General features: G+C 37.9%; 1 protein-coding gene across 1 annotated transcript in view; it reads right to left on the bottom strand.

Annotated features, from left to right (window-relative positions):
* The window catches only part of OPN3 (opsin 3), a gene marked incomplete at both ends in the record, with an annotated part of 58537 nt that overhangs the window by 11032 nt on the left and 20441 nt on the right, over positions 1–27064 (bottom strand). Inside the window, 2 exon segments of the mRNA XM_079902601.1 lie at positions 5494–5658; positions 5662–5813. Coding sequence (XP_079758727.1) covers positions 5494–5658; positions 5662–5813 — 317 coding nt within the window.

Genomic DNA, 27064 nt, shown 5'->3' with positions numbered 1-27064 from the left:
CTTCTCTAGGCAGGAAACACAAGAGAATGAAAAGACTTACAAAAACAAACCCCAAACAATTAAGAAAATGGTAATCAGAACATACATATCAATAATTACCTTAAATGTAAATGGATTAAATGCCCCAACCAAAAGACACAGACTGGCTGAATGGATACAAAAACAGGACTTGTATATAGGCTGTCTACAAGAAACCCACTTCAGACCTAGGGACACATACAGTCTGAAAGTGAGGGATGGAAAAAGACATTCCATGCAAATGCAAATCAAAAGAAAGCTGAAGGGCTTCCCTGGTGGTGCAGTGGTTGAGAGTCTGCCTGCTGATGCAGGGGACATGGGTTTGTGCCCCGGCCTGGGAAGATCCCACATGCTGTGGAATGGCTGGGCCCATGAGCCATGGCCGCTGGGCCTGCATGTCTGGAGCCTGTGCTTTGCAACGGGAGAGGCCACAATAGTGAGAGGCCCACATACAGCCAAAAAAAAAAAAAAAAAAAAGAAAGCTGAAGTATCAAGACTTGTATCAGACAAAATAGACTTTAAAATAAAGATTATTACAAGAGACAAGGAAAGACCCTATATAATGATCAAAGGATCAATCAATGAAGAAGATATAACAATTGTAAATATCTATGCATCCAACATAGGAGCACCTCAATACATAAGGCAAATGCTAACAGCCATAAAAGGGAAAATCAACAGTAACACAATAATACTAGGCAGCTTTAACATCCCACCTACACCAATGGACATATCATCCAAACACAAAATAAATAAGGAAACACAAGCTTTAAATGACACGGTAGACCAGATGGACTTAATTGATTTTTATAGGACATTCCATCTAAAAATAACAGAATACAATCTCTACTCAAGTGCACATGGAACATTCTCCAGGAGACATCATATCTTGGGTCAAAAATGAAGCCTCAGTAAATTTAAGAAAATTGAAATCATATCAAGCATCTTTTCCAACTGCAGTACTGTGAGACTAGATATCTATTACAGGAAAAAAAAACCTGTAAAAAATACAAGCACATGGAGGTTAAACAATATGCTACTAAATAACCAAGAGATGACTGAGGAAATCAAAATATACCTAGAAACAAATGACAATGAAAACATGATGACCCAAACCCTATAGGATGCAGCAAAAGCAGTTCTAAGAGGGAAGTTTATAGCAATACAATGCTACCTCAAGAAACAAGAAAAATCTCAAACAAAAAACCTTACCTTACACCTAAAGGAATTAGAGAAAGAAGAACAAAACAAAACAAAACAAAACAAAAAACCAAAATTAGCAAAAGGAAAGAAATCATAAAGATCAGATCAAAATTAAATGAAAAAGAAATGAAGGAAACAATAGTAAATCTGGTTCTTTGAGAAGATAAACAAAATTGATAAACCATTAGCCAGACTCAACACGAAAAAAAGGGAGAAGACTCAAATCAACAGAATTAGAAGTGAAAAAGGAAAAGTAATGACTGACACCACAGAAATACAAAGGATCATGAGAGACTACTACAAGTAACTATATGCCAAAAAAATGGACAACCTGGAAGAAATGGATAAATTCTTAGAAATGTACAACCTCCCAAGACTGAACCAGGAAGAAATAGAAAATATGTGTATAGCAATCACAAGTACTGAAATTGAAACTGTAATTAAAAATTTTCCATCAAACAAAAGCCCAGGACCAGATGGCTTCACAGGTGAATTCTATCAAGTATTTAGAGAACAGCTAACACCTATCCTTCTCAAACTCTTCCAAAATATAGCAGAGAGAGGAACACTCCCAAATTCATTTTATGAGGCCACCTTCACTCTGATACCAAAACCAGACAAAGATGTCACAAAGAAAGAAAATTACAGGCTAATAACACTGATGAACATAGTTGCAAAAATCCTCAATAAAATACTAGCAAACAAAATCCAACAGCACATTAAAGGGATCATGCACCATGATCAAATGGGGTTTATCCCAGGAATGCAAGCATTCTTCAATATATGCAAAGCAATCAATGTGATACACTATATTAACAAACTGAAGGATAAAAAACTTATGATAATCTCAATAGATGCAGAAAAAGGTTTTGACAAAATTCACCACCGATTTATGATAAAAACTTTCCAGAAAGTGGGCATAGAGGGAACCTACCTCAATATAATAAAAGCCATATATGACAAACCCACAGCCAACATCAGTCTCAGTGGTGAAAAACTGAAAAGTTTTCCTCTAAGGTCAGGAATAAGACAAGGGTGCCCACTCTCACCACTGTTACTCAACAGAGTTTTCAAAGTTTTAGCCATGGCAATCAGAGAAGAAAAAGAAATAAGAGGAATACAAATTGGAAAAGAAGTAAAACTGTCACTGTTTGCAGATGACATGATACTATACATAGAGAATCCTAAAGATGCCACCAGAAAACTGCTAGAGCTAATCAATGAATTTGGTAAAGTTGCAGCATACAAAATTAATGCACACACATCTCTTTCATTCCTATACACTAATAATGAAAGACCAGAAAGACAAATTAAACACTCCCATTTACCACTGCAACAAAAAGAATAAAATACCTAGGAATAAACCTACCTAAGGAGGTAAAAGACCTGTACTCAGAAAACTATAAGAAACAGATGAAAGAAACCAAAGATGACACAGATGGAGAGATATACCATATTCTTGGATTGGAAGAATCAATATTGTGCAAATAACTAAACTACCCAAAGCAATCTACAGATTCAATGCAATCTCTATCAAATTACCAATGGCATTTTTTACAGAACTAGAACAAAAATCTTAAAATTTGCATGGAGACACAAAAGACCCCAAATAGCCAAAGCAATATTGAGGGGAAAAAAAAAATGGAGCTGGAGGAATCAGAGTCCCTGACTTCAGACTATATGACAAAGCTACAGCAATCAAGACAATATGGTACTGGCACAAAAACAGAAATATATAGATCAATGGAACAGGATAGAAAGCCCAGCGATAAATCTATGCATGTATGGTCACCTTATCTTTGACAAAGGAGGCAAGAATATACAATGGAGAAAAGACAGGCTGTTCAACACGTGGGGCTGGGAAAACTGGACAGCTACGTGTAAAAGAATGAAATTAGAACACTTCTTAATACCATACAAAAATAAACTCAAAGTGGATTAAAGACCTAAATGTAAGACCAGACACTATAAAACTCTTAGAGGAAAACATAGGCACAATACTCTATGACATCAATCATAGCAAGATCTTTTTTACCTACCTCTTAGAGTAATGGAAATAAAATAAAAAATAAACAAATGAGACCTAATGAGACTTAAAAGCTTTTGCACAGCAAAGGAAACTATAAACAATGAAAAGACAACCCTCAGAATGGGAGAAAATATTTGCAAATTAAGCAACCGACAAGGGATTAATCTCCAAAATCCACAAGCACCTCATTCAGCTCAATATCAAAAAAACAAACAACCCAATCCAAAAACGGGTGGAAAACCTAAATAGACATTTCTCCAAAGAAGACATACAGATTGCTAACAAACACATGAAAAGATGCTCAACATCACTCATCATTAGAGAAATGCAAATCAAAACCACAATGAGGTAACACCTCACACTGGTCAGAATAGTCATCATCAAAAAATCTACAAACAATAAATGCTGGAGAGGATGTGGAGAAAAGGGAACCCTCCTGTACTGTTGGTGAGGTTGTAAGTTGGTGCAGCCACTATGGAGGACAGTATGGCGGTTCCTTAAAAAACTAAAAATAGAACTACCATATGACTCAGCAATCCCACTACTGGGCATATACCCTGAGAAAACCATAATTCAAAGAGTCATGTACCACAGTGTTTATTGCAGCACTATTTACAATAGCCAGGACATGGAAGCAGCCTAAATGTCCATTGACAGATGATTGGATAAAGAAGATGTGGCACAGACAATGGAATATTACTCAGCCATAAAAAGGAACAAAATTGAGTTTTTTGTAATGAGGTGGATGGACATAGAGTCTGTCATACAGAGTGAAGTAAGTCAGAAAGAGAAAAACAAACACTGTATGCTAATGCACATACATGGAATCTAAAAAATTGGTACTAATGAACCTAGTGGCAGGGCAGGAATAAAGATGCAGATATAGAGAATGGACTTGAGGACACAGCAGGGAAGGGGAAGCTGGGACGAAGTGAGAGAGTAGCATGGACATATATACACTACCAAATGTACAATGGATAGCTAGTGGGAAGCTGCTGCATAGCACAAGGAGATCAGCTCAGTGCTTTGTGACCACCTAGAGGGGTGGAATAACGAGAGGGGGAGGGAGGTGCAAGAGGGTGGGGATATAGGGATATATGTATATGTATAGCTGATTCACCTTGTTTGTTGTACAGCGGAAACTAACACAACATTGTAAAGCAATTATACTCCAATAAAGATATTAAAAAAAAAAAAGAATGAGTAGGTACCTAGAAGTTTGTATAAAGGGAGGCAGAGAGTTAAGGAATTTCTTGGTAATTGCTTTATTTTGCCAAACAAACAAGAAGCATGACGGTTTGATAAGAATAAGGAGGGGAGGATAGTAGGGCAAGAGAGTAAAATGAGAATTGAGGATTTGTAATAGCAACTGCATAGAGAGTGGACCATCTAGGGATACAAAGTTTGCTAGACACTGCTAAGAGGACATCTCACTGCTTGCTGAATGTGGGTGCTGGGAATCCAATGTGGTTTTTCTTCAACTTATTGTAGTTTGGCTACAGTCATGCAGAAAACAAAGAGTTGGATTGAACAAGGGATTTGATTTTTTTCAAAATGAATGTGCATAAAAAATGTTGGAACATGAAAGTTAAGGATAATGGGGCATGATTTAAAATAATGCATGTGGCTAAGTGATTTAAAAGAGGTGAAAGCTAGAGGGGGTTGGCAGAGTGAGCAAGAGACTGGAGAATTTGGTGAGAGAAAAGAGTAGGAAGAAGCAGTGAGTAAGGAAAACGTACATGGTTGAAGTTAGAAACTGGAATATGAAGTGTGCCCCAGTCTGTTACTTCAGACGCCTTCTTGCTAGCACCTAACAGGAAACCTGCTGTGGTCAGTTCTTGTCCTTTATGACTCAAAACTGATTTCCAGACAAAATATCTGTACCATTCTCTAGTAGGTTTATGTGACTATTGGATGAATAAAGTTATGGGAAGTGTGGAATTCCCTTTATTAGAGTTCTTAAATTCTAAGAATGCTTGAAGATGTAGGGTTTTTTTTGGTTGTTATTGATTTTGTCTGCCCAGAACGCCTTTCCTTCCTTTTTCTAGTTTAAAGAGTGACGAAGGGAGAGTAAATGCCATTCCTCATTGATCTTTTCAGAGAGTGACTCACAGTGCAAAATTTTATCAAGTGGGACATCCCCTAGAGCTGTATCAGCTGTGGGGAAGAGCATGATTTTCTTTCACAGAAAATTTTCTACGCTGCACAATTTGGAGGAGAGGCATTCATATTCTTCAACTCACCTTTCGAATGGAATATAAAATATGGCCATAGCAATGAGCAATGACACCCACAGGTACCACCATGCAGTCAAGAAATAAGAAAAGCACAAAGGAGGAGTCGCTGGTGTCCTTGGATTTCCAATCCACAGCACAGCCTAGTACATGCACATCCAGGATATACCTGTGTCAGCCCAGGAGAGGTGACCCTGACCTCACCAGCGAGTATAGCCAGATGTACGTAATGGCCCTCCAGGCCCAGGAAAAACTGATCACTCTGTTATGGATCATGCCAATATAACGTTCACAGGCCAGTGTAGTTAGGGTGATAATGGAAAAAATACCTGCAAGAAGAGAAAGTGGGACAGCATAGCACGGCACTGTGGGGTTGTGGGAGAAGACAGGCAGAACAGAGCAATACATTCTCCGCTGGCAATACCTTACAGAGTATCTGGAACCAACAAGGTGCTCTAAAAGCCAAAATACCTTAATAGAGATAACGCCTCACAGTCCCCAGGAAACTCAGTTGGAAACATGTTTACTCATAAAGAAAATGTGGAATGGAAAATGGCATGTGAGTTATAGCAGGACAAAAATAAAAGCTCTAAAATCAGCTCTAGCCCAATGGTACAGCTGTTGTGTTAAATTTTCTGCCAAAGAGAAACTCTGGAGCATTTCAAGAAGAGTCACTAAAAAAAAAGTCTCTTTTGGTTTTGACTTCTCTCAGGTATCTGACTCGGCTATAGAGGTAAAGTCAAAGTGGGTTCCACAAATGTGAACTGACCAAAGTGATGGTAAAATTACACAAGAGCTGTCCTAACCTACCTACTAGCAGCGTCAGCCTATGAACTTTCACATGCAAGACTGCTGACAGAGATGGAAGTCTTCTGTGCTCCTGTGTCTTCACCTATACTTTTATTTTGCAAAAAATAGGCTTTAACAAGATTATCCATTTATTTCTCTGCCTCTCCCGAGAGAGCAGTTTATTCACTCAATAATTTATATATTTCATATATTAATTTGCTTATTCATTAACTGCATGTGTCAATAACGGTGCTAGAAAATTGACGTGAAGTGGTGAGTGAAACAAGGTTTTGTGGAACATATTACAGTCCAGTGGGTAAAAGAGAAGAGATAATAACAAACCAAAAAGCAAAACAAGTAAATTAGTGAAGTGCTATGAAGGAACGAGACGGTGCAGAGATAGAGAATAATGTGAGGTGAGGCAGGAGAGGGCATAAAGGGAAATGTGGACAGGGTGTCAGGAAAAACCTCATTGTGCTCAGAGCTGAAATCGGGAACCAACATTGTGATGTAAGAACACAGGAGTTTACTGAATTTTCCCTTCTTATTATTTAGTTCAAAGCAATAAGAAATTTAAAAAATATAATATAGTTTTTGACCATAACTGTGTCTTAGCAAGCACAATGGGCTTCAAGTCCTGAACTCAGTTGCTATTATTCAGTACCATGACCAGTTAGTACAGACCTAGAGAGAGCAAGCCTTGCATTCCTCAGGCCCTCCCAACAGCACGGGTATATATAAGTAGCAGGCTTAGTCACACTGACTTAGTCTTGGATGGTGACCCATTTGAACTGACCTAAACTACATCCCTTTGTTGCAAAATATATGTCAGCCTCTTTTTTTTTTTACTAGCGAATTTCAATCCTGAGTCCAAATTACTTTCTATATTCTAATTGATTCCCAGATCACACCCCAGGAGGATGAAAATGCACGGATAATCTTACAACAATGTTACATGTACTTTTTAACTGATGTTAAGCCTAATTCTCTATTCCAGGTGACACTATGGGCAGGAAAGGGGAAGGTGACTGTTGCAAACTGGGCATCAGTTATGAGTCAAGCCCCATGGTAATCACTCTATATATAGTATTCCTTTGTTTTGGAAAAAGAGGTCCATGGCTCCAGAGGGTAAGAGATGGTGGAGACAATTTTGAGAACCCAGGACTGACTTCAAAACTTGATTTTGTTGTTACACAGCCTATTGTACTACAGGGCAACTTCTATTACCCTACAACTTCTATAGGGCTAGTGTGATGTCCCTGCTCCCCCTATAAAGCTGTGAATTGATCATGTATGTATTAAGTGCCTCTTACTCTGCTGAGTAGGTCTTGTAGGAGAAATCAGAGACATATGGTCCCTACCTTCAAGGGGACTACAATATGCTTATAAAGCCAAGACTAACTCATATGCAACATTTAAGGGCAATGTAAGATGGGCAATGTAAGATGATACGTAATCATATGTTAAGTTTATTGTGCAACAACAAACCAGAAAAATGAAATCCCACTGGATTGTTTTTTGGGGATGGCTTCATGAAGAGGTAAAAGTTAAGTTGGATCTGAAAAGATGGACTACGTGTTAAGAAACAAAAAGTATCAGGGAGGGCATTTCTGACTGGAAGGAGAACTTCTACAAAGGCAAAGCAATCCTCTTTGAATTCGTGTAAGAACCTCTAAGACTCCAGACATGTGGAGAGGTAGAAATGTTAGTCATTACCAGGCTTGTACACATCTGACCATGCCTTCTGTCACTGTCTGTGGTCCACAATAGGGGTCTTCAATCTTTTTTCTAGTGTTTTTCCTAATAGAATTTTGAGAAACTATGTATACTCTCACATTTTTAAAGAGATATATTTAAATTCTTTTTACCTTAAGTTTAAAGACTCATGCAATGTAAATATAATTTTAATAGAGAAGAACGTTCTGTATTCTATTACAAGTTAATCGCTAAAGGGATATTGCCTATAAGCTTAAACAGTACATAATGACCCATCTCTGGGAACACTGACTTCCAGGTAATGAGCATTAAACTAAAATAACTTTGTTTAGCTCACAGGAAACATCCTGACTAGGCCTACCTGTGAATGACTGCAGGAAGGAAGAAATTAACACATCCCCTCCAGAGGCTGACTGGAACCAGGAAAGGTTTGACTTTACTCCCTCCCCTTTTGGTATAAAAGAAGCCTGAATTCTAACTCAGACAAGATGGTTCTTTGGGACACAAGTTCACCATCTTCTCAGTCTGCTGGCTTTCAAATAAAGTCACTATTTCTCGTCCCAAAAACTCATCTCTCAATTTATTGGTCTGTTGTGCGGTGAGCACTATGAACTTGGACTCAGTAACATAAACATTGAAAAATATATTACTTTACTCTTTAAATATATCCAATGATTCATAAATGTTAGTAATTCCATAAACATATTTGTATCTATATTTGCATATATATATACTTACATGTCTATACACAAAAATCCACACATGTAGATGATTAATCATTTAAACTCATACTTCCCTTCTGCTTTTCCCTTAAAAATTTTTTATAGCAGTTTATTTATTTTAATTTTATCTTTTTATACAGCAGGTTCTTACTAGTTATCTATTTTATACATGTTAGAGTGTATATGTCAATCCCAATATGCCAATTCACCCCACCACCACCACTCCCCACCCCACTTTCCCCCCTTGGTGTCCTTATATTTGTTCTCTACATCTGTGTCTCTATTTCTGCCTTGCAAACAGGTTCATCTGTACTATTTTTCCAGATTCCACATATATGCATTAATATACCATATTAGTTTTTCTCTTTCTGACTTATTTCACTCTGTATGACAGTCTCTAGGCCCATCCACGTCTCTACAAGTGACCCATTTTCAATTATTTTTATGGCTGAGTAATATTCCATTGCAAATATGTACCACATATTCTTTATCCATTAATCTGTCAGTGGGCATTTAGGTTGCTTCCATGACCTGTCTATTGTAAATGGTGCTGCAATGAACATTGGGGTGCATGTGTCTTTTTGAATTATGGTTTTCACTGGGTATATGCACAGCAGCGGGATTATTGGGTCATATGGTAATTCTAGTTTTAGTTTTTTAAGGGACGTCCATACTGTTCTCCATAGTGGCTGTATCAATTTACATTCCCACCAACAGTGCAAGAGGGTTCCTTTTTCTCCACACCCTCTCCAGCATTTGTTGTTTGTAGATTTTCTGATGATGCCCATTCTAACCAGTGTGAGGTGATACCCCATTGTAGTTTTGATTTGCATTTCTCTAATAATTAGTGATGTTGAGCATCTTCTCATGTGCCTCATGGCCATCTGTATGTACTCTTGGAGAAATGTCTATTTAGGTCTTTTGCCCATTTTTTGATTGGGTTGTTTGTTTTTTTGATATTGAGCTGCATGAGCTGTTTATATATTTTGGAGATTAATCCTTTGTCCATTTATTCATTTGCAAATATTTTCTCCCATTCTGAGGGTTGTCTTTTCATCTTGTTTATAGTTTCCTTTGCTGTGCAAAAGTTTTTAAGTTTCATTAGGTCCAAATTTTTATTTTTGTTTTTATTTCCATTACTTTAGGAGGTGGGTTAAAAATGATCTTGCTGGGATTTATGCCAAAGAGCGTTCTTCCTATGTTTTCCTCTAAGAGTTTAATAGTGTCTGGTCTTACATTTAGGTCTTTAATCCATTTTGAGTTTATTTTTGTGTATGGTGTTAGGGAGTGTTCTAATTTCATTCTTTTACATGTAGCTGTCCATTTTACGCATCACCACTTATTGAAGAGCCTGTCTTTTCTCCATTGTATATCCTTGCCTCCTTTGTTATAGATTAGTTGACCATAGGAGCGTGGGTTTATCTCTGGGCTTTCTATCCTGTTCCATTGATCTATATTTCTGTTTTTGTGCCAGTACCACATTGTCTTGATTACTGTAGCTTTGTAGTATAGTCTGAAGTCAGGGACTCTGATTCCTCCAGCTTCGATTATTTCCCTCAAGATTGCTGTGGTTATTCGGGGTCTTTTGTATCTCCATACAAATTTTAAGATTTTTTTGTTCTAGTTCTGTAAAAAATGCCATTAGTAATTTGATAGGGATTGCACTGAATCTGCAGATTGCTTTGGGTAGTATAGTCATTTTCACAATACTGATTCCTCCAATCCAAGAACATGGTATATCTCTCCATCTGTTTATGTCATCTTTGATTTCTTTAATCAGTGTCTTATAGTTTTCTGAGTACAGGTCTTTTGCCTCCTTAGGTAGGTTTATTCCAAGGTATTTTGTTCTTTTTGTTGCAATGGTGAATGGGATTGTTCCCTTAATTTGTCTTTCTGATCTTTCATTATTAGTGTATAGGAATGAAAGAGATTTATGTGCATTAATTTTGTATGCTGCAACTTTACCAAATTCATTGAGTAGCTCTAGCAGTTTTCTAGTAGCACCTTTTGGATTCTCTATGTATAGTATCATGTCATCTGCAAACAGTGAAAGTTATACTTTTTCTTTTCCAATTTGTATTCTTTTATTTCTTTTTCTTCTCTGATTGCTGTGGCTAAAACTTCCAAAACTATGCTGAATAATAGTGGCAAGAGTGGACATCCTTGTCTTCTTCCTCATTTTAGAGGAAATGCTTTCAGTTTTTCACCACTGAGAATGACTTTTGCTGTGGGTTTGTCATATATGGCCTTTATTATGTTGAGGTGTGTTGCCTCTATGCCCACTTTCTGGAGAATTTTTATCATAAATGGGTGTTGAATTTTATCAAAAGCCTTTTCTGCATCTACTGAGATGATCATATGGTTTTTATTCTTCAGTTTGTTAATATGGTGTATCACATTGATTGATTTGTGTATATTGAAGAATCCTTGCATACCTGGCTAAATCCCACTGATCATGGTGTATGAGCCTTTTAATGTGTTGTTGGATTCTGTTTGCTAGTATTTTGTTGAGGATTTTTGCATCTATATTCATCAGTGATATTGGTCTCTAATTTTCTTTTTTGTAATATCTTTGTTAGGTTTTGGTATCAGGGTGATGGTGGTCTCGCAGAATGAGTTTGGGAGCATTTCTTCCTCTGCAATTTTTTGGAAGAGTTTGAGAAGGATGTGTGTTAGCTCTTCTCTAAATGTTTGATAGAATTCACCTGTGAAGCCATGTGGTCCTGGACTTTTGTTTGTTGGAAGATTTTTAATCCCAGTTTCAATTTCATTACTTGCGATTGGTCTGTTCATATTGTCTATTTTTTCCTGTTCAGTCTTGGAAGGTTATACCTCTCTAAGAGTTTGTCCATTTCTTCCTGGTTGTCCATTTTACTGACATAAAGTTGCTGGTAGTAGTCTCTTATGATGCTTTGTATTTCTGTGGTGTCCATAGTAACTTCTCCTTTTTCATTTCTAGTTTTATTGATTTGAGTTCTCTCCCTCTTTTTCTTGATGAGTCTGGCTAAAGGTTTACCAATTTTGTTTACCTTCTCAAAGAACCAACCTTTGGTTTTATTGATCTTTGCTATTGTTTTATTTATTTCTATTTCATTATTTCTGCTCTGATCTTTATGGTTTCTTTCCTTCTACTAACTTTGGGTTTTCTTTGTTCTTCTTTCTCTAGTTCCTTTAGGTGTAAGGTTAGATTGTTTATTTGAGATTTTTCTTATTTCTTGTGGTAAGATTGTATTGCTATAAACTTCCCTCTTGGAACTGCTTTTCCTGCATCCCATAAGTTTTGGATCATCGTGTTTTCATTGTCATTTGTTTCTAGGTATTGTTTGATTTTCTCTTTGATTTCTTCAGTGATATTTTGGTTATTTAGTGACATATTGCTTAGCCTCCATGTGTTTGTGTTTTTTATATTTTTTTCCTGTAATTGATATCTAGTCTCATAGTGTTGCAGTCATAAAAGATGCTTGATATGATTTTAATTTTCTTAAATTTCCTGATGCTTGATTTGTGACCCAAGATGTGATCTATCCTGGAGAATGTTCTGTGTGCACCTGAGAAGAAAGTGTAATCTGCTGTTTTCGGATGGAATGTCCTATAAATATCAATTAAATCTATCTGGTCTATTGTGTCATTTAAAGCTTGTGTTTCCTTATTAATTTTCTGTTTGGATGATCTGTCCATTGGTGTAAGTGAGGTGTTAAAGTTCCCCACTCTAATTGTGTTACTGTCGATTTCCTCTTTTATAGCTGTTAGCAGTTACCTTATGTATTGTGGTGCTCCTATGTTGGATGCATACATATTTATAATTGTTATATCTCCTTGGATTGATTCCTTTATCATTATGTAGGGTCCTTCCTTGTCTCTTGTAACGTTATTTATTTTAAAGTCTATTTTATCTGATATGAGTATTGCTACTCCAGCTTTCTTTTGATTTCCATTTGCATGGAATATCTTTTCCCATCCCCTCACTTTCAGTCTGTATGTGTCCCTAGGTCTGAAGTGGGTCTTTTGTAAGCACCATATATATGGGTCGTATTTTTGTATCCACTCAGCAAGCCCCTGTCTTTTGGTTGGAGCATCTAATACACTCACATTTAAGGTATTTATTGATATGTATGTTCCTATTACTATTTTCTTAATTGTTCTGTGTTTGTTATTGTAGGTCTTTTCCTTCTCTTGTGTTTTCCACTTAGAGAAGTTCCTTTAGCATTTGTTGTAGAGCTGGTTTTGTGGTGCTGAATTCTCTTGGCTTTTGCTTGTCTGTAAAGTTTTTAATTTCTCCGTGGAAACTGAATGAGATTCTTGCTGTGTAGAGTCATCTTGGTTGTAGGTTCTTCCCTTTCATTTCTTTAAATATGTCATTCCTCTCCCTTCTGGCTTGTAGAGTTTCTGCTGAGAAGTCAGCTGTTAACCTTATGGGTGTTCCCTTGTATGTTATTTGTCATTTTTCCCTTGTTGCTTTTAATAATTTTTCTTTGTCTTTAATGTTTATCAATTTTGATTGCTATGTGTCTCGGCATGTTTCTCCTTGGGTTTATCCTGCCTGGTACTCTCTGCACTTCCTGGACTTTGGTGGATATTTCCTTTCCCATGTTTGGGATGTTTTCTACTATAATCTCTTCAAATATTTACTCTGATCCTTTCTCTGTCTCTTCTCCTTCTGCGACCCCTATAATGTGAATGTTGGTGCATTTAATGTTACACCAGAGGTCTCTTAGTCTGTCTTCATTTCTTTTCATTCTTTATTCTTTATTCTGTTCTGCAGCATTGATTTTCCTCCATTCTGTTTTCCAGGTCACTTATCCATTCTTCTGCCTCAGCTGTTCTCCTGTTGATTCCTTCTAGTGTATTTTTCATTTCAGTTATTGTATTGTTCATCTCTGTTTGTTTGTTCGTTAATTCTTCTAGGTCTTTGTTAAACATTTCTTGCATCTTCTTGATATTTGCCTCCATTCTTTTTCCAAGTTCCTGGATCATCTTCACTATCATTATTATGAATTCTTTTTCTGGAAGGTTGCCTGCCTCCATTTCATTTAGCTGTTTTTCTGGGGTTTTATCTTATCGTTTCAACTGGTACATCATCCTCTGCCTTTTCATTTTGTCTGTCTTTCTGTGAATGTGGCTTTCGTTCCACAGCCTGCAGGATTGCAGTTTTTCTTGCTTCTGCTGTCGGCCCTCTGGTGGATGAGGCTATCTAAGAGGCTTGTGCAAGCTTCCTGATGGGAGGGATTGGTGGTGGGTCGAGCTGTTTGTTGCTCTGGTGGACAGAGCTCAGTAAAACTTTAATCCACTTGCCTGCTGATGGGTGAGGCTGAGTTCCCTTCCTGTTGGTTGTTTGACCTGAGGCAACTCAGCACTGGAGCCTACAGGCTCTTTGGTGGACTAATGATCGACTCTGGGAGGGTTCATGGCAAGGAGTATTTCCCAGAACTTCTGCTGCCAGTGTCCTTGTCCCGGCAGTGAGCCACAGCCACCCCCCACCTCTACAGGATACCCTCCAACACTAGCTGGTAGGTCTGGCTCAGTCTTCTATGGGGTCACTGCTCCTTCCCCCTGGGTCCTGATGCACACACTACTTTGTGTGTGCCCTCCAAGAGTGGAGTCTCTGTTTCCCCCCATCCTGTCAAAGTCCTGCAATCAAATCCCACTAGCCTTCAAAGTCTGATTTTCTGGGAATTCCTCCTCCTGTTGCAGATGCTTAGTTTGGGACCTCTGACTTGGGGCTCAGAACCTTCACTCCAGTGGGTGGACTTCTGTGGTATAACTGTTCTCCAGTTTGTGAGTCACCCACCTAGTGCTTATGGCATTTGATTTTATTGTGATTGTACCCCTCCTACCATCTCACTGCAGCTTCTCCTTTGAAACTTTGGATGTGGGGTATCTTTTTTGGTGAGTTCCAGTGTCTTCCAGTTGATAATTTTTCAGCAGTTCTGATATTCTTCTCTCCTAAAATTTTTATCCCAGTGTAATATATTCATATGGTGAAAGATTTTAAATTATTTCCCTTATTCTTTTCTTCAACAAAAATATATTTGGAAATTGATTTTAAAATTTTCTGGATAGTAAGCCTCTAAGTGTTAAGAAAATCTGTCTTATAGATTATGTTTTCACTACAATTTATATCAGCATACAATTGATCAAAATATTTTGTTAAATATTAAAAAGAAAAAATTACAAATACATATATCAAAATGATAAATACAGCTGTCCCTCACTGCAAAGAATATATCTATCCATGGTTATTATTACCCATGCCAAAATAATGTAAGGTAAATTCTCCTCCTATTTTTCTTCTTTCTGAAGTTAAAGAGAGATTTCTTGATCATATATAAATCCAGATGGTAATGGAAGTTTTATTACAGTCAATTTTTATTAATTTTAAGAATATGTTTCTATATTGAATTACTTAAACTCTTCTGAGTTTATGTGCCAAAAATCAGTGTTTATTTTCAAAAGTTATTTTTAGTTATTTACCAACTACCATTCAATTTTATTAAAACAAATAATTGGAAACAACCTGAGTGTCATTCACTTCATCAAGATCTTCATCAATATTTTAAATTGTCCCTTTGCCATCCTGAATTTTCCTCCCACACCCCCCACTGGTAATACTCCACAGTTAAAGTTTATCTGAGAAAGGTTAGGAGCTTGCCTTTCTGTGTAAAGCGGGAGAAAGCTGATTGAAAAAGGGAGTGTCTGGATAGTAAGTATGATTTCTAGGAAGAATACAAATGGAAGCTGAGAACTTAGAAACTGATTCTCATAAACCTATCCTTGCAGAGCCATTGGAAAGAGTTTATATTCCTCTAGCAGTATGCATACTCCAATTTGAAGACAACAGACTATAAAATCTAATCTCATTGTCATATTATCAAGACTGCTTACTACTGTGAGGTATCACCTCACACCAGGCAGAATGGCCGTCATCAAAAATTCTACAAATAATAAATGCTGGAGAGCATGTAGAGGAAAAAACCTCTCCTACACTGTTGGTGGGAATGTAAGTTGGTGCAGCCACTATGGAGAACAGTATGAAGGTTCCTTAAAAAACTAAAAACAGAACTGACATATGATCCAGCAATCCCACTCCTGGGTATATATCTGGAGAAAAACATAATTTGCAAAGATACATGCACCCCAAAGTTCATAGCAGCACTATTTACAATCTCCAAGATAAGGAAGCAACCTAAATGTCCATCGACAGATGAATGTATAAAGAAGATATGGTATTTACTCAGCACTATTTACAATCTCCAAGATAAGGAAGCAACCTAAATGCCCATCGACAGATGAATGTATAAAGAAGATGTGGTATTTACTCAGATATTTACTCAGCCATAAAAAATAATGAAATAATGCCATTTACAGCAACATGGATGGACCTAGAAATTATCATACTAAGTGAAGTAAGCCAGACAGAGGACAAATATCATATGATATCACTTATATGTGGAATCTAACAAAAATGATACAAATGAAATTATATACAAAACAGAAATAGACCCACAGACATAGAAAAGAAACTTATGGTTACCAAAGGGGAAAGGGGGAGAGGGATAAATTCTGAGTTTGGTATTAATATATATATACTACTATATATAAAATAAATAACCAACAAGGACCTACTGAATAGCACAGGGAACTATGCTCAATACTTTGTAATAACCTATAAGGGAAAAAAATCTGAAAAAATAATATATGTATAACCGAATCACTTTGCTGTATACCTGATACCAACACAACACTATAAATCAACTATATTTCATTAAAAATTAAAAAAAACCCAAAAACAAAACAAAACAAAACAAAAACTGGCCTCTTTGATATTGCTGTTCCCTCTGCCTGCAATTCTGACAAAGATCTCATAGTCTGAAGGAGAAGACAGACATGTAACCAAATAATTATAAGAATGTGATCAGTGCTAAAACTGAGCTGTATTTGGGGAGCTGGAGAATGCAATGAAGGAAGTACTTATCTCTTTGCCAGAGGAAATACTGGGGAAGATTTTAAGAGAAAACAATATTTGAATTGATGCATGGGAGGGAGTTTATCAAGCTGACAAGGGTGAGGATATTTCAAGGCCAAGGATATAGTGTATACAAAAGCATGGACATGAAAAGAGGTATTCAAATGTTAACTCCATGCATCAGTTTGGGTCCAGTAAAGTTCTTTGTGATATAACTTGATTATGCACTATTTACAACATTTATCAACAAACATACATCATGCACACACAATATACCAGGAACTGTGCTAGGTAATGGAAAAACAAAGACAAATTATAAACAGAGGAATAAATAATTATGAAACAATTTGATAAATTCTATGATATAGGAATGTTTTTGAGGCCAAAGTCCTGGATTCAATTCCAATTTCTATACATAAATACCATGACTCTGGGAAAATTAATTAACATTTCTGAACCTCAATTTGCTCACCAGTAAAATAGGAATAATTTTACCAAAACACTGTCTCATTGTGTGTGTTTGTGTGTGCGCGTGTGTGTATTAAATGAGAATATAAATGTAGTTAGTAAAGTGGTAGCATATAAAGTATTATTATTTAATAGCTGAGTATCTGGGAGCAAAATTGCTTTAAGTGGTAGAAAATTGTCAGAAGGCACAGGAGTGTGTAGAACTCTGGAGCTTAAAAACGAGTTTATTAATAATATGTACAAAAGCTGAGAACCAAATCATTTTCCCTCTTTGGCCACTAGAGGTCCACATTGAACAGCTTCAATGGCCTAGACTCTGGGTAAGCAAGTTTACACTAAATAGAATAAGTGTTTAGAACAGGTATTGTTTAATCATGCCCCAGATCTGTTAATTCCTATGTGGTAGATAAAGTTAATATGACACAGTTCATGCATTCAAGGAGCTCATGCTCCTTGAAGGTGGTATAAGAAGAAACTCCAAGTGTGATAGTAGGAGAAGGAATATACATACAATTCAGGAGACTTTTCTCTGGGAAGCAGGCACGATCTGAATCTTGAATATGAATACCTTTTAACCAGGCAAAAAAGGAGGGGGTGGGGGAAAGGACTGTCAATTGTATTCCAGGAAGAGGGAACAGTTTATGTAAACACATGGAGACCTGACAGAACTTACACTATTTGGGTTCCTACAAATAATTCAATATGGTAGAAAAAGAGAGAGAAGTGAAATAAGAGAGAAGTGAAAGAGCAGGGACTCTCCCAGGAAGACCCTTAAACATCAGGCGAGGAGTTTGAAATGTATCCTGAGGGCTCTGAGGAGGCTTTAAAATGTTGTTGTTCTCTTCTACCACTGTACAAGTCTAGAGAATTTTGTTTTATTTTCTTTTGGTTTTGCTTTTGCTGATTTCCCTTATGGAAAGTTCTTTCTGACTGCATTATGGAAAAAGGCTTAGGGTGAGAGACAAGTCTGGTAATTGAGAAACCTACTGGAGCAATACAATCATAGTGATGGGGGACGGAACTAATGCAGTGACACTGAGGAAGAAGAGATGAGAAGTGTCCATAAGCTTTATGGGTGTGAATCTTTGTTGATGTGGGAATGAATGAAGAAGAATCAAATGATGGATAGTTGATCTGGAGAGGAAATTGGAGAGAGATAGATTTGGGAGAGAAGATGATTAGGGGATAAAGCACTTCATCATGGATTCTCTGGTGATTTTTGAACAAATCACTCAGTGCTCTGTGTTTCAAATTCTCTACCTATAAATTGGGGCAAACTTTAAAAACCTGACTTGTGGCAGATAAAATCTTACAGATCATATGGTAAAAATCTTTCAAACTAAGTGGGTATACATTTTTTCCAAGCAATAAAAATTCCAGTTTTGTTCATTCAAAAACATTTATTGATTTGCAAAAGTTTCAAAAGATGTAGTTTATTTCAGTCCACATAAAGCTACTTGAAGTTGCTTAATAAAAATGCTTCTTTATTACGTAACTGGTGGTTTCTACTCATACTTGAACAACATTAGAGGAAAACAGTGCATTTAATATGCTTGAAAAAGTTTGCACTCTTAGGAGAGTAACCAATTCTTCTTTGAAATCTTGTTTATGTTGCTTATTTGTTGAATAAGATTTCCCACCTCTTTTAATTTAATTAGCAATGATAATTTCAGCCACTAACACAGAGTGCTTACTATGTGTCAGGCACTGTTCTAAGCAATTTACCTTTGTTATTTTATTTAATCCTCACAACTCTGTGAGACACGAAGAAATTATCATCCCCATTTTGCAGATGGTGAAACTGAGGCAAAAATAACTTACCATGGTCACAAGTTAATAAATAACAGAGCTGAGATTCAAATCAGTCTGCTTCCAAAGTCCATGCTATGCTATACTCATCTTCTAATTTCCTTTTAAAAATTATAAAACAATTTTATACTATTGAAGTAGGCTTTGCAGAAAGCATATTTAATCCATCTGTTATCTACTACATATGTTCTGTAACTGTGTCTACTTTTGATATCAGAAGAGGTAATTTTTAAAACTCAACTTTTTTTTTTAGTTGAAGAATTTTAAAGGAAAATAGAGATGACCATTGTATAATGTTTCCCAGCCATTGGAATGAGCAATTCCATTTGATCGATAAAAGCAGTCCTCTGAAACACCAAAATGATGGTTGGTTTTTAGAATACATATTTTAGGCATTTATCCGATGTCTATATTAAGAAGAAAGAAATTAACGTTAGTTAATGATTCTTTCTTTATAACTGCTTCCTTCCCTTTATGAAATGCCATTTTCCAACTATTTGTTCCAAAAACAAATTTATTATTCTTCATGTTTAGTATTCAAAGACTCAGTTCCATAAGAAACCCAGCACAGCATAAAACTCTTTCCATGGGTTAACAAAATTATGATTTCATGGGCTTCCCTGGTGGTGCAGTGGTTGAGAGTCTGCCTGTCGATGCAGGGGACACAGGTTCATGCCCCAGTCTGGGAAGATCCCACATGCCATGGAGCGGCTGGGCCTGTGAGCCATGGCCCCTGAGCCTGCGCGTCCGGAGCCTGTGCTCCGCAACGGGAGAGGCCACAACAGTGAGAGGCCCGCATACGGCAAAAAAAAAAAATTTCAGGTAAGCAGCTTAACTGAGATTTACTTTTGACTGCCATGTAGCCACCAAATGCTTGCTGTGCATTAAGAATTGGGAGCACCCTCACCAAAAGGGCCAATGACTCCTCAGAAGAGAGTGATTCAACACGGCAGTCTCAGATTGTGGTCTGTGGACTAGCTTCTCACTGTTTAAATGTCTGTATTATCGTCTCAGTTGTCCTCACTCATGCAACACTTCACTGTGTTGGGGTTCAGGGAGGGCCACCCCAAAGTGTGCCTCAATGGCACATTGATTATTTTGAACTAAAGTTACTTAAGAAATGGCCAACACAAGAGGAACACTAACCATCTCCTCTGTCTTCCTGAAAGCAGGACATAAATCTCTCATGTGAAAGGTGTGCTCTCTGCATCTAGAGGGAGAAGGATACCTTGTCACCAGAGATAGGGAATTCAGGCCAAGAAGACTGTGTAAACAAACCTTGTTACTTCTTCCATTTACTACCCCCAGCCCAAACTGTGTTTAGATTTTTCACTTTATTGGGCACCCCAAAACTTTGTCCTCTCAATTTCTCTCAAATTTATTGTTTCTTTGTCTAAAAAAGCATAAAAGCTGCCTGTTTGGGTCACTCCTTGGTCTCATTTCTATGAGACCTTTATGTAAATGATTAATATTTTTTCTTTTTCTTCTGTTAATTCATTTTGTGTCAACCTTATTGTTAGTCCAGCGACAAAAACTCCAGACGGGTAGAGGAGGGAAATGCCCCCTTTCATGACTAGTGGTATTTCGTATATATTGAAAAAAGGAGTGCATTTTTTTCCCCATTAAATCTAGTGACTTTTTTTAATAGGGGAGGCAGGGGGAAGTAGTCGTTGACGCAGGTGGTAAAACACAGCGGATTGTCTGTGTGTGTGTCCCCTCCTCCTGGGCTACCTTGGGCATCTGCACAGTAGCCTGGAAATCATTCCAGGCTCATCTCCGCCCTGCAGTCTTTGATTCATTCAATATCATCACTTCTCAGCCTCTGACCTCTCTGGCTTCAAACTTGGCTCCTTGATTTCCTACAGCCCCATTTGGACAGATAACCCAATTTTAGACTGTTTCCTTTGCCTGTTATTTGAAATTAAGGTTTGTTTTTTTCTCCCCCCTGGTAATTGTTTAACTCCATGCACCATAACCAAAGGAAAGGAGTGCCCTATCTTTGGATAGGGCATCATTAGAACTTACTCCATGCTTATGTTCCTGCTTGTCAGGGGAGGACATTGAATAAGATAGCTCACAATGGGGGAAATGGGATAATTACTACACTAAGGGACTCAACAAATGTCCATTGTGACCAGTCTACAAGTCCAGTGAAAAAGGACAGTTTGAATATATAGTAACTTCTCTGTCATATTACTTAAGATTCAGAAGAGTGACAAACACAAGCAACACTGGGACAAAAGTCTGGAAAACAGTCAGATGGAAACACTGATATATTCTGATATCTCAGTTGTGCATTTAATCCTAATTCAACTGCACTTGTAGAATGGGTATGGTACCACAGGTAAAATGGGAGGCATACACTTAGTTTTAACCACTCAATCAAAATTACTCCTTGAACACAGCATTCTAGATCTTATGATAATTCACCACAATGTACTCAAGAAAACTGTAACAGAGACTGTTCTGCTTGCAGGACCTTGACTCTGACCCACTTTAGGAGCATGTTTACTTGCTTAATTTTCACTCTTGTATTTCCCCTATCTCATATTTTCACTTAACACCAACAGAAGGCTTTTCTTCTGAAATATTTCTATATTCATCTCTGTGCTTCATACCACTCCCACTATTCTAGTGCAGGCTCACATCCCACATGTGATCGTTCTGACCGATTTCCTCATTGATTTTTTTTTCTTTACCTGACCTCTATCATCCTCTCGTGCACCAAATACCAGTTTGAGACTGGACTCAGTTTATGTGCCATCCTACATCTCCTTGACCCAGCTCACAAGCCCCTCTCTTAACCATGGGCCTTGAACATTTGCCTTGCTTTAAAGCAATGGTGGTTCCGTGACTACAGTCACCAAGCTACAGCTCCTACTGCTGTAACAACCATAGACCTACTTGCAGTACCAACCTGTACCTTTGCCCTCACTCGACTGGACCCACAGAGACTCTGTCTTCCCTAGCTGCTGCCTGGATGCAGCTGACCCAACCCAGAAGCAAGGGGACATTAACACATAATGGAGCAGACTTGGTTGAATATGAGTCAGGAGACAGGAAGGACTGAAGTTAAATTGCTTGCACTCTCCTCTAACTCCATGGGTTTCATACAGCCTCTCCAAAGTTGTCCTGCAAGATGAAGCAATCAGCTCTTTTTGTGAAGCTGTGGCCAGCTTGGCATTGTATCTTTTCATATTTGACTGCCTTTCTTCCATGTCTCTTCCTCTATTCTCTCATTCTTGAGACCCTGGGAATATATCCCCAATAAATCATTAGTCCTTATGCTTTGCCTTAGGCATTATTTTGGGAAACTTGTGCTAAGATAATCATCTTAAGGTTCTCTGTAGCATAATGATCTGCAAAGCTCCCTTTGCTTAACATTCTGCTTTCAAGGAACTCTGCATATTGCTTCCACTATCTGGTCAACTTTCTCTTTCACCGTTTCTAATTTCCTTAGTGCATGCTACACTCTGCTCATACACAACACAAACAGACTATACCTTCATGGCTGCTGTTTATTACCTACTATATTTTGGTATAATTCAATATATACCCAAGTCTGCAATCAAGTTATCAACACCCTTAGGTGTTGATAGGTAGGGACCATGTCTTTTGTATCCTGACATCTTCCTTGGCACCTGGAATAGTTACCAAGGTATTATCATATATTTATTGATGATAAAAGTTAAGTATACCATGTTTCTTCTCAAATAAAGAATAAAAATCCTGGAGCAAACATGGTCACCCCTGTAAAATAAACAAACACTAAGGTTGTCACCTATGCTTAGAAATAGTCACAGTCCAATTTCAATGAAAAGGGAAAATGTTCCTAATGGAAAGTAGCAACATATAAGTTAGGAGAAATAAAACAAGCCAACTTCCTGCACTTTTCCCTAAGGGATTCCCTTTTTTTTTTTCTTTGCGGTACGCAGGCCTCTCACCGTTGTGGCCTCTCCCGTTGCGGAGCAACAGGCTCCGGACACGCAGGCTCAACGGCCATGGCTCACGGGTCCAGCCGCTCCGCGGCATGTGGGATCTTCCCGGACCGTGTCCCCTGCATCGGCAGGTGGACTCTCAACCACTGCGCCACCAGGGAAGCCCGGGATTCCCTTTTCAGCTTGAAACACTATTTGACACTTAGCACAATTTAATTTTTGACTATTAAAAAGACCCTGTAAAATATTCATTTTTATGGATGATGGGAAGTCAAATGGTATTCTCATTAGATTTGTCATCTCTTGTTCTCCAAACACAATAATAAATTGTTACACCTTATTTCATATGGTATTTTACATTTTTCAAAGTACATTGCATATATTTTTCTCATCATATCTTCATAGACATGTGAAGCAGAAAAGGCTCATTATCACCACTGAATAAGAGTGTGGGGAAAAGGGGCTGAGATTAGTGACTAGCCTAAGGTCACAAGATTAGTAAAGTTTTGCTTGGAGGAGAACCCAGGTCTTCTGACTGCTAGTCCAGAGCTCTATTTGGATTCTCCCTGGAAAGATCTGATGAAGTGAGTTGGTTGTGATGAAGAGAAGCTTGAGGTCTTTTTAACTCTATGAAAAAAGTTCAACTCATGAATACATTATGGGATAGCCATGTGACCGCATGTCTGCAATGACGATTCTAATTTCTAAGTGTTCCTTCCTGGCTTACTAACCTGGCACTAAGTGAAGAAAATCTGAGATAACTTGGAAGAGCAAATTAACAATATGAGGACATCTCAGAGGTACAAAATTAAATCTTAGTCATTTATAATTTACAAAGCTCTCAAAGGAGCTCAGAGTTTAGGTTTTAGAGCAGGTGGTAACACACTGGTTCCCTTTTAAGTCAAGTGGAGAGTATTAAAATACAACCAGTGTCCCTTTTCTCTCAAGAATGAATATAGCACACTATTATAATTATGTATGTGTGTGTGAGTTTGTGTGTGTGTGTGCGTGTTTGTCTGTGTGTGTGCAAGTAACTAGTCGACTAAATAATGTGATATGAGATACCACAGGACCATAAAAGGAGAATGGGAAAAGAAGATAGGAAGCTTGTCAGAATGTGTTGAGGAAAAACATAATTGCTATATCCTGGGCAGTACAGTGCTGGGACACAATGCTTGAAGTTTAAAATACACATTTGTGAGGTGGTAGCATGTACAGTAAAGCCCATCTTGAGCTTGACTAGTGTGGGACAATTTGGAAAGACAAGAAAATATCATGAAAGTCTTAGTTATCCTGAGCTGAGAATGTCAAACGAAGAAGAGCTAAAGAAAAATTGGAGGTGGGAAAGGCAAGCTTTACAAATATGAAGTATTTTGCCTAAGGCCACAAAGCAAAGCTAGTGGGTGTTAGAGCAGGGCTGATTCCCAGGTCCATTCTGATTCTACTGCTTCAAGCTTCTCCCCCACATTGTCAAATTGGGGTCACATGGATTTAACTCCCCCTTGATGTTCAATTTAAAACCCTCTAGATCTGAGCAGCAAGTCTCTCTCCCTTGGTAGGAATAGTGATTCCAAATGCCAGCTTTTGAAATAGCTACAAATGAATTTCCTGGGGAGATTATTTAAAATGCCAATTCTGAGGCTCTGCCCTTGAAGATTCTGCTTTAGTAGGTCTGGGACAGAACCTAAGAATTTGCATGTTTAAGAGACTGCCCTGATGATTCCGACTTCAGGAATGGTTGATCTAGATTAAAATCAAATCTCCTTTAATATACTCCCTATATGGCTATTAGCTCATTTTCCAGGTTTTCCTCCATAGGCTCAATGACCAATGGAGAAACACCAGAAACCACTGTGGAAGTCTCTGACTTCTCCAATTTCAGTCCCATACCAAGAGATGCAGTGCAGAGCTCTTTCGATTGCATCATCTGCACCCACGTCAGTCAGCATGGAGGGATGGCCTTCTCATCTCTTTGACACCGACCCTGCAGGCTACCCATTTCTCCTTCAGCCCCTGAAGTCTTCCCATCATGACCTCCCTCCTTTGCATCAGAGAAACAGCATCACCATCTGTCTCTTTGTCCGGTCAATAGCAAAGGATTGGAAATATATCCACAGACTTTAGTGTTCTATGGAACGATTCTCTTCAATGAGAAGATTTTCACATGTATCATATGGTTTCAGCAGTTTAAAGTTTTCTTCTTTTTTTTTTTTAACATCTTTATTGGAGTATAATTGCTTTACAATGGTATGTTAGTTTCTGCTTTATAACAAAGTGAATCAGCTATACATATACATATATCCCCATATCTCTTCCCTCTTGCATCTCCCTCCCTCCCACCCTCCCTATCCCACCCTTCTAGGTGGTCACAAGGCACCGAGCTGATCTCCCTGTGCTATGTGGCTGCTTCCCACTAGTTATCGGTTTTACATTTGGTAGTGTGTATATGTACATGCCACTCTCTCACTTTGTCCCAGCTTACCCTTCCCCCTCCCTGTGTCCTCAAGTCCATTCTCTAGTAGGTCTGCATCTTTATTCCCGTCCTGCCCCTAGGTTCTTCATGACCATTTTTTTTTTTTTAGATTCCATATATATGTGTTAGCATACGGTATTTGTTTTTCTCTTTCTGACTTACTTCACTCTGTATGACAATCTCTAGGTCCATCCACCTCACTACAAATAACTCAATTCCATTTCTTTTTATGGCTGAGTAATATTCCATTGTATATATGTGCCACATCTTCTTTATCCATTCATCTATCAGACACTTAGGTTGCTTCCATGTCCTGGCTATTGTAAATAGAGCTGCAACGAACATTGTGGTACATGACTCTTTTTGAATTATGGTTTTCTCAGGGTATATGCCCAGTAGTGGGATTGCTGGGTCACATGCTAGTTCTATTTTTAGTTTTTTAGGGAACCTCCATACTGTTCTCCGTATCAATCAATCTCCGTGGCTGTATCAATTTACATTCCCACCAACAGTTCAAGAGGATTCCCTTTTCTCCACACTCTCTCCAGCATTCTTCTTTTCTTATGTTATATTTTTTTGCTTATCTGTCTTTTGATTCATTTACTATTATTATTATTATTATCAGGTATATTTCATCCTAAGAATTCTTCTACATCTTTAAGAAAGAGAATAATGAGATATGGCTCATGCCCACAGCAGAGAGACCAGTATAATGTATGCTTTTTCAGATATAACTGAGGATCACCCCAGGCAGGGAAATAGCACATACCCTTCAACTGCTGTTATTGTGCCTTTTATGTTTGCAGTCTCTTATTCTTTAGCTATCTTTCTACATCAACACTCCCACATCCCTTAGCTTCCCAGTAGTGTCCTTCTGGGCTCTAAAATTTGCTTGCCTTTATTCCTGTCTGGTGCTCAGGGCAATTTGTAAATTGCCCCCACCTAAGAGAAACTGAACATAACTATTCCTTTGAATTAACACTTCACAAAACAGTATTCCACAGGGACACCAAAGGCTATGTCATGCACAAAGCTCCAGCTCTGAGGAAGGGGAACCTTGTCAAGTTTATATCGACAGATCTAATATTCATATTTTACTCATTTCTAGTTTTATTCTTCTCTACCTATTCCCTTGACTTTTGCAATTCTGCTGCTTCCTATATTCCAATTAGCTATCGTAATGCCATGTTTTATTGAACCAGATGTAGCATGTCAGAAAATGTCTGAAGGTGGTGTCATTTGAATAGGGAGCTTTATTGGCCTTGTACATGTGAGGTTCTCCCTGGCCTAGTTATCCAAACTCCAGAACCCACTAGTAAGTGAGGAGCTTGTTGGGGAGATATCAGCAGTTTCATCAGCCTGAAGACTAATGTTACTTCCTAAGGAATTTTCTCATATTATGGAGAGCAAAGTGAAGCCTGGATGCACAAGAGACTTAAGGCATATTCTAGGTAAATAAGATAAAACTGATCCAGGACAAATCACAACTTAAAGTAGACCATGACAGGACTCTCTAAACCTTCCTGAAGTATTTAAGTGGCTCTAACATGTAGGGCCCTGAGCTTAGTGCTGGGGAAGCAAAGTCCCAAGATACAGGGACCCCAGATGTAAAAGGGAAAAGGCAACATAAAAAGACAAACCAAAATACAAAATTTGTATTTGAACTATCAAATGAGACATACAAACCTAAGTGCTGTAGGAG

The sequence above is a fragment of the Stenella coeruleoalba genome (assembly GCF_951394435.1).
Source record: "Stenella coeruleoalba genome assembly, chromosome: 1".
Taxonomy (NCBI): domain Eukaryota; kingdom Metazoa; phylum Chordata; class Mammalia; order Artiodactyla; family Delphinidae; genus Stenella; species Stenella coeruleoalba.
This window is presented reverse-complemented; position numbering and strand designations above follow the sequence as displayed.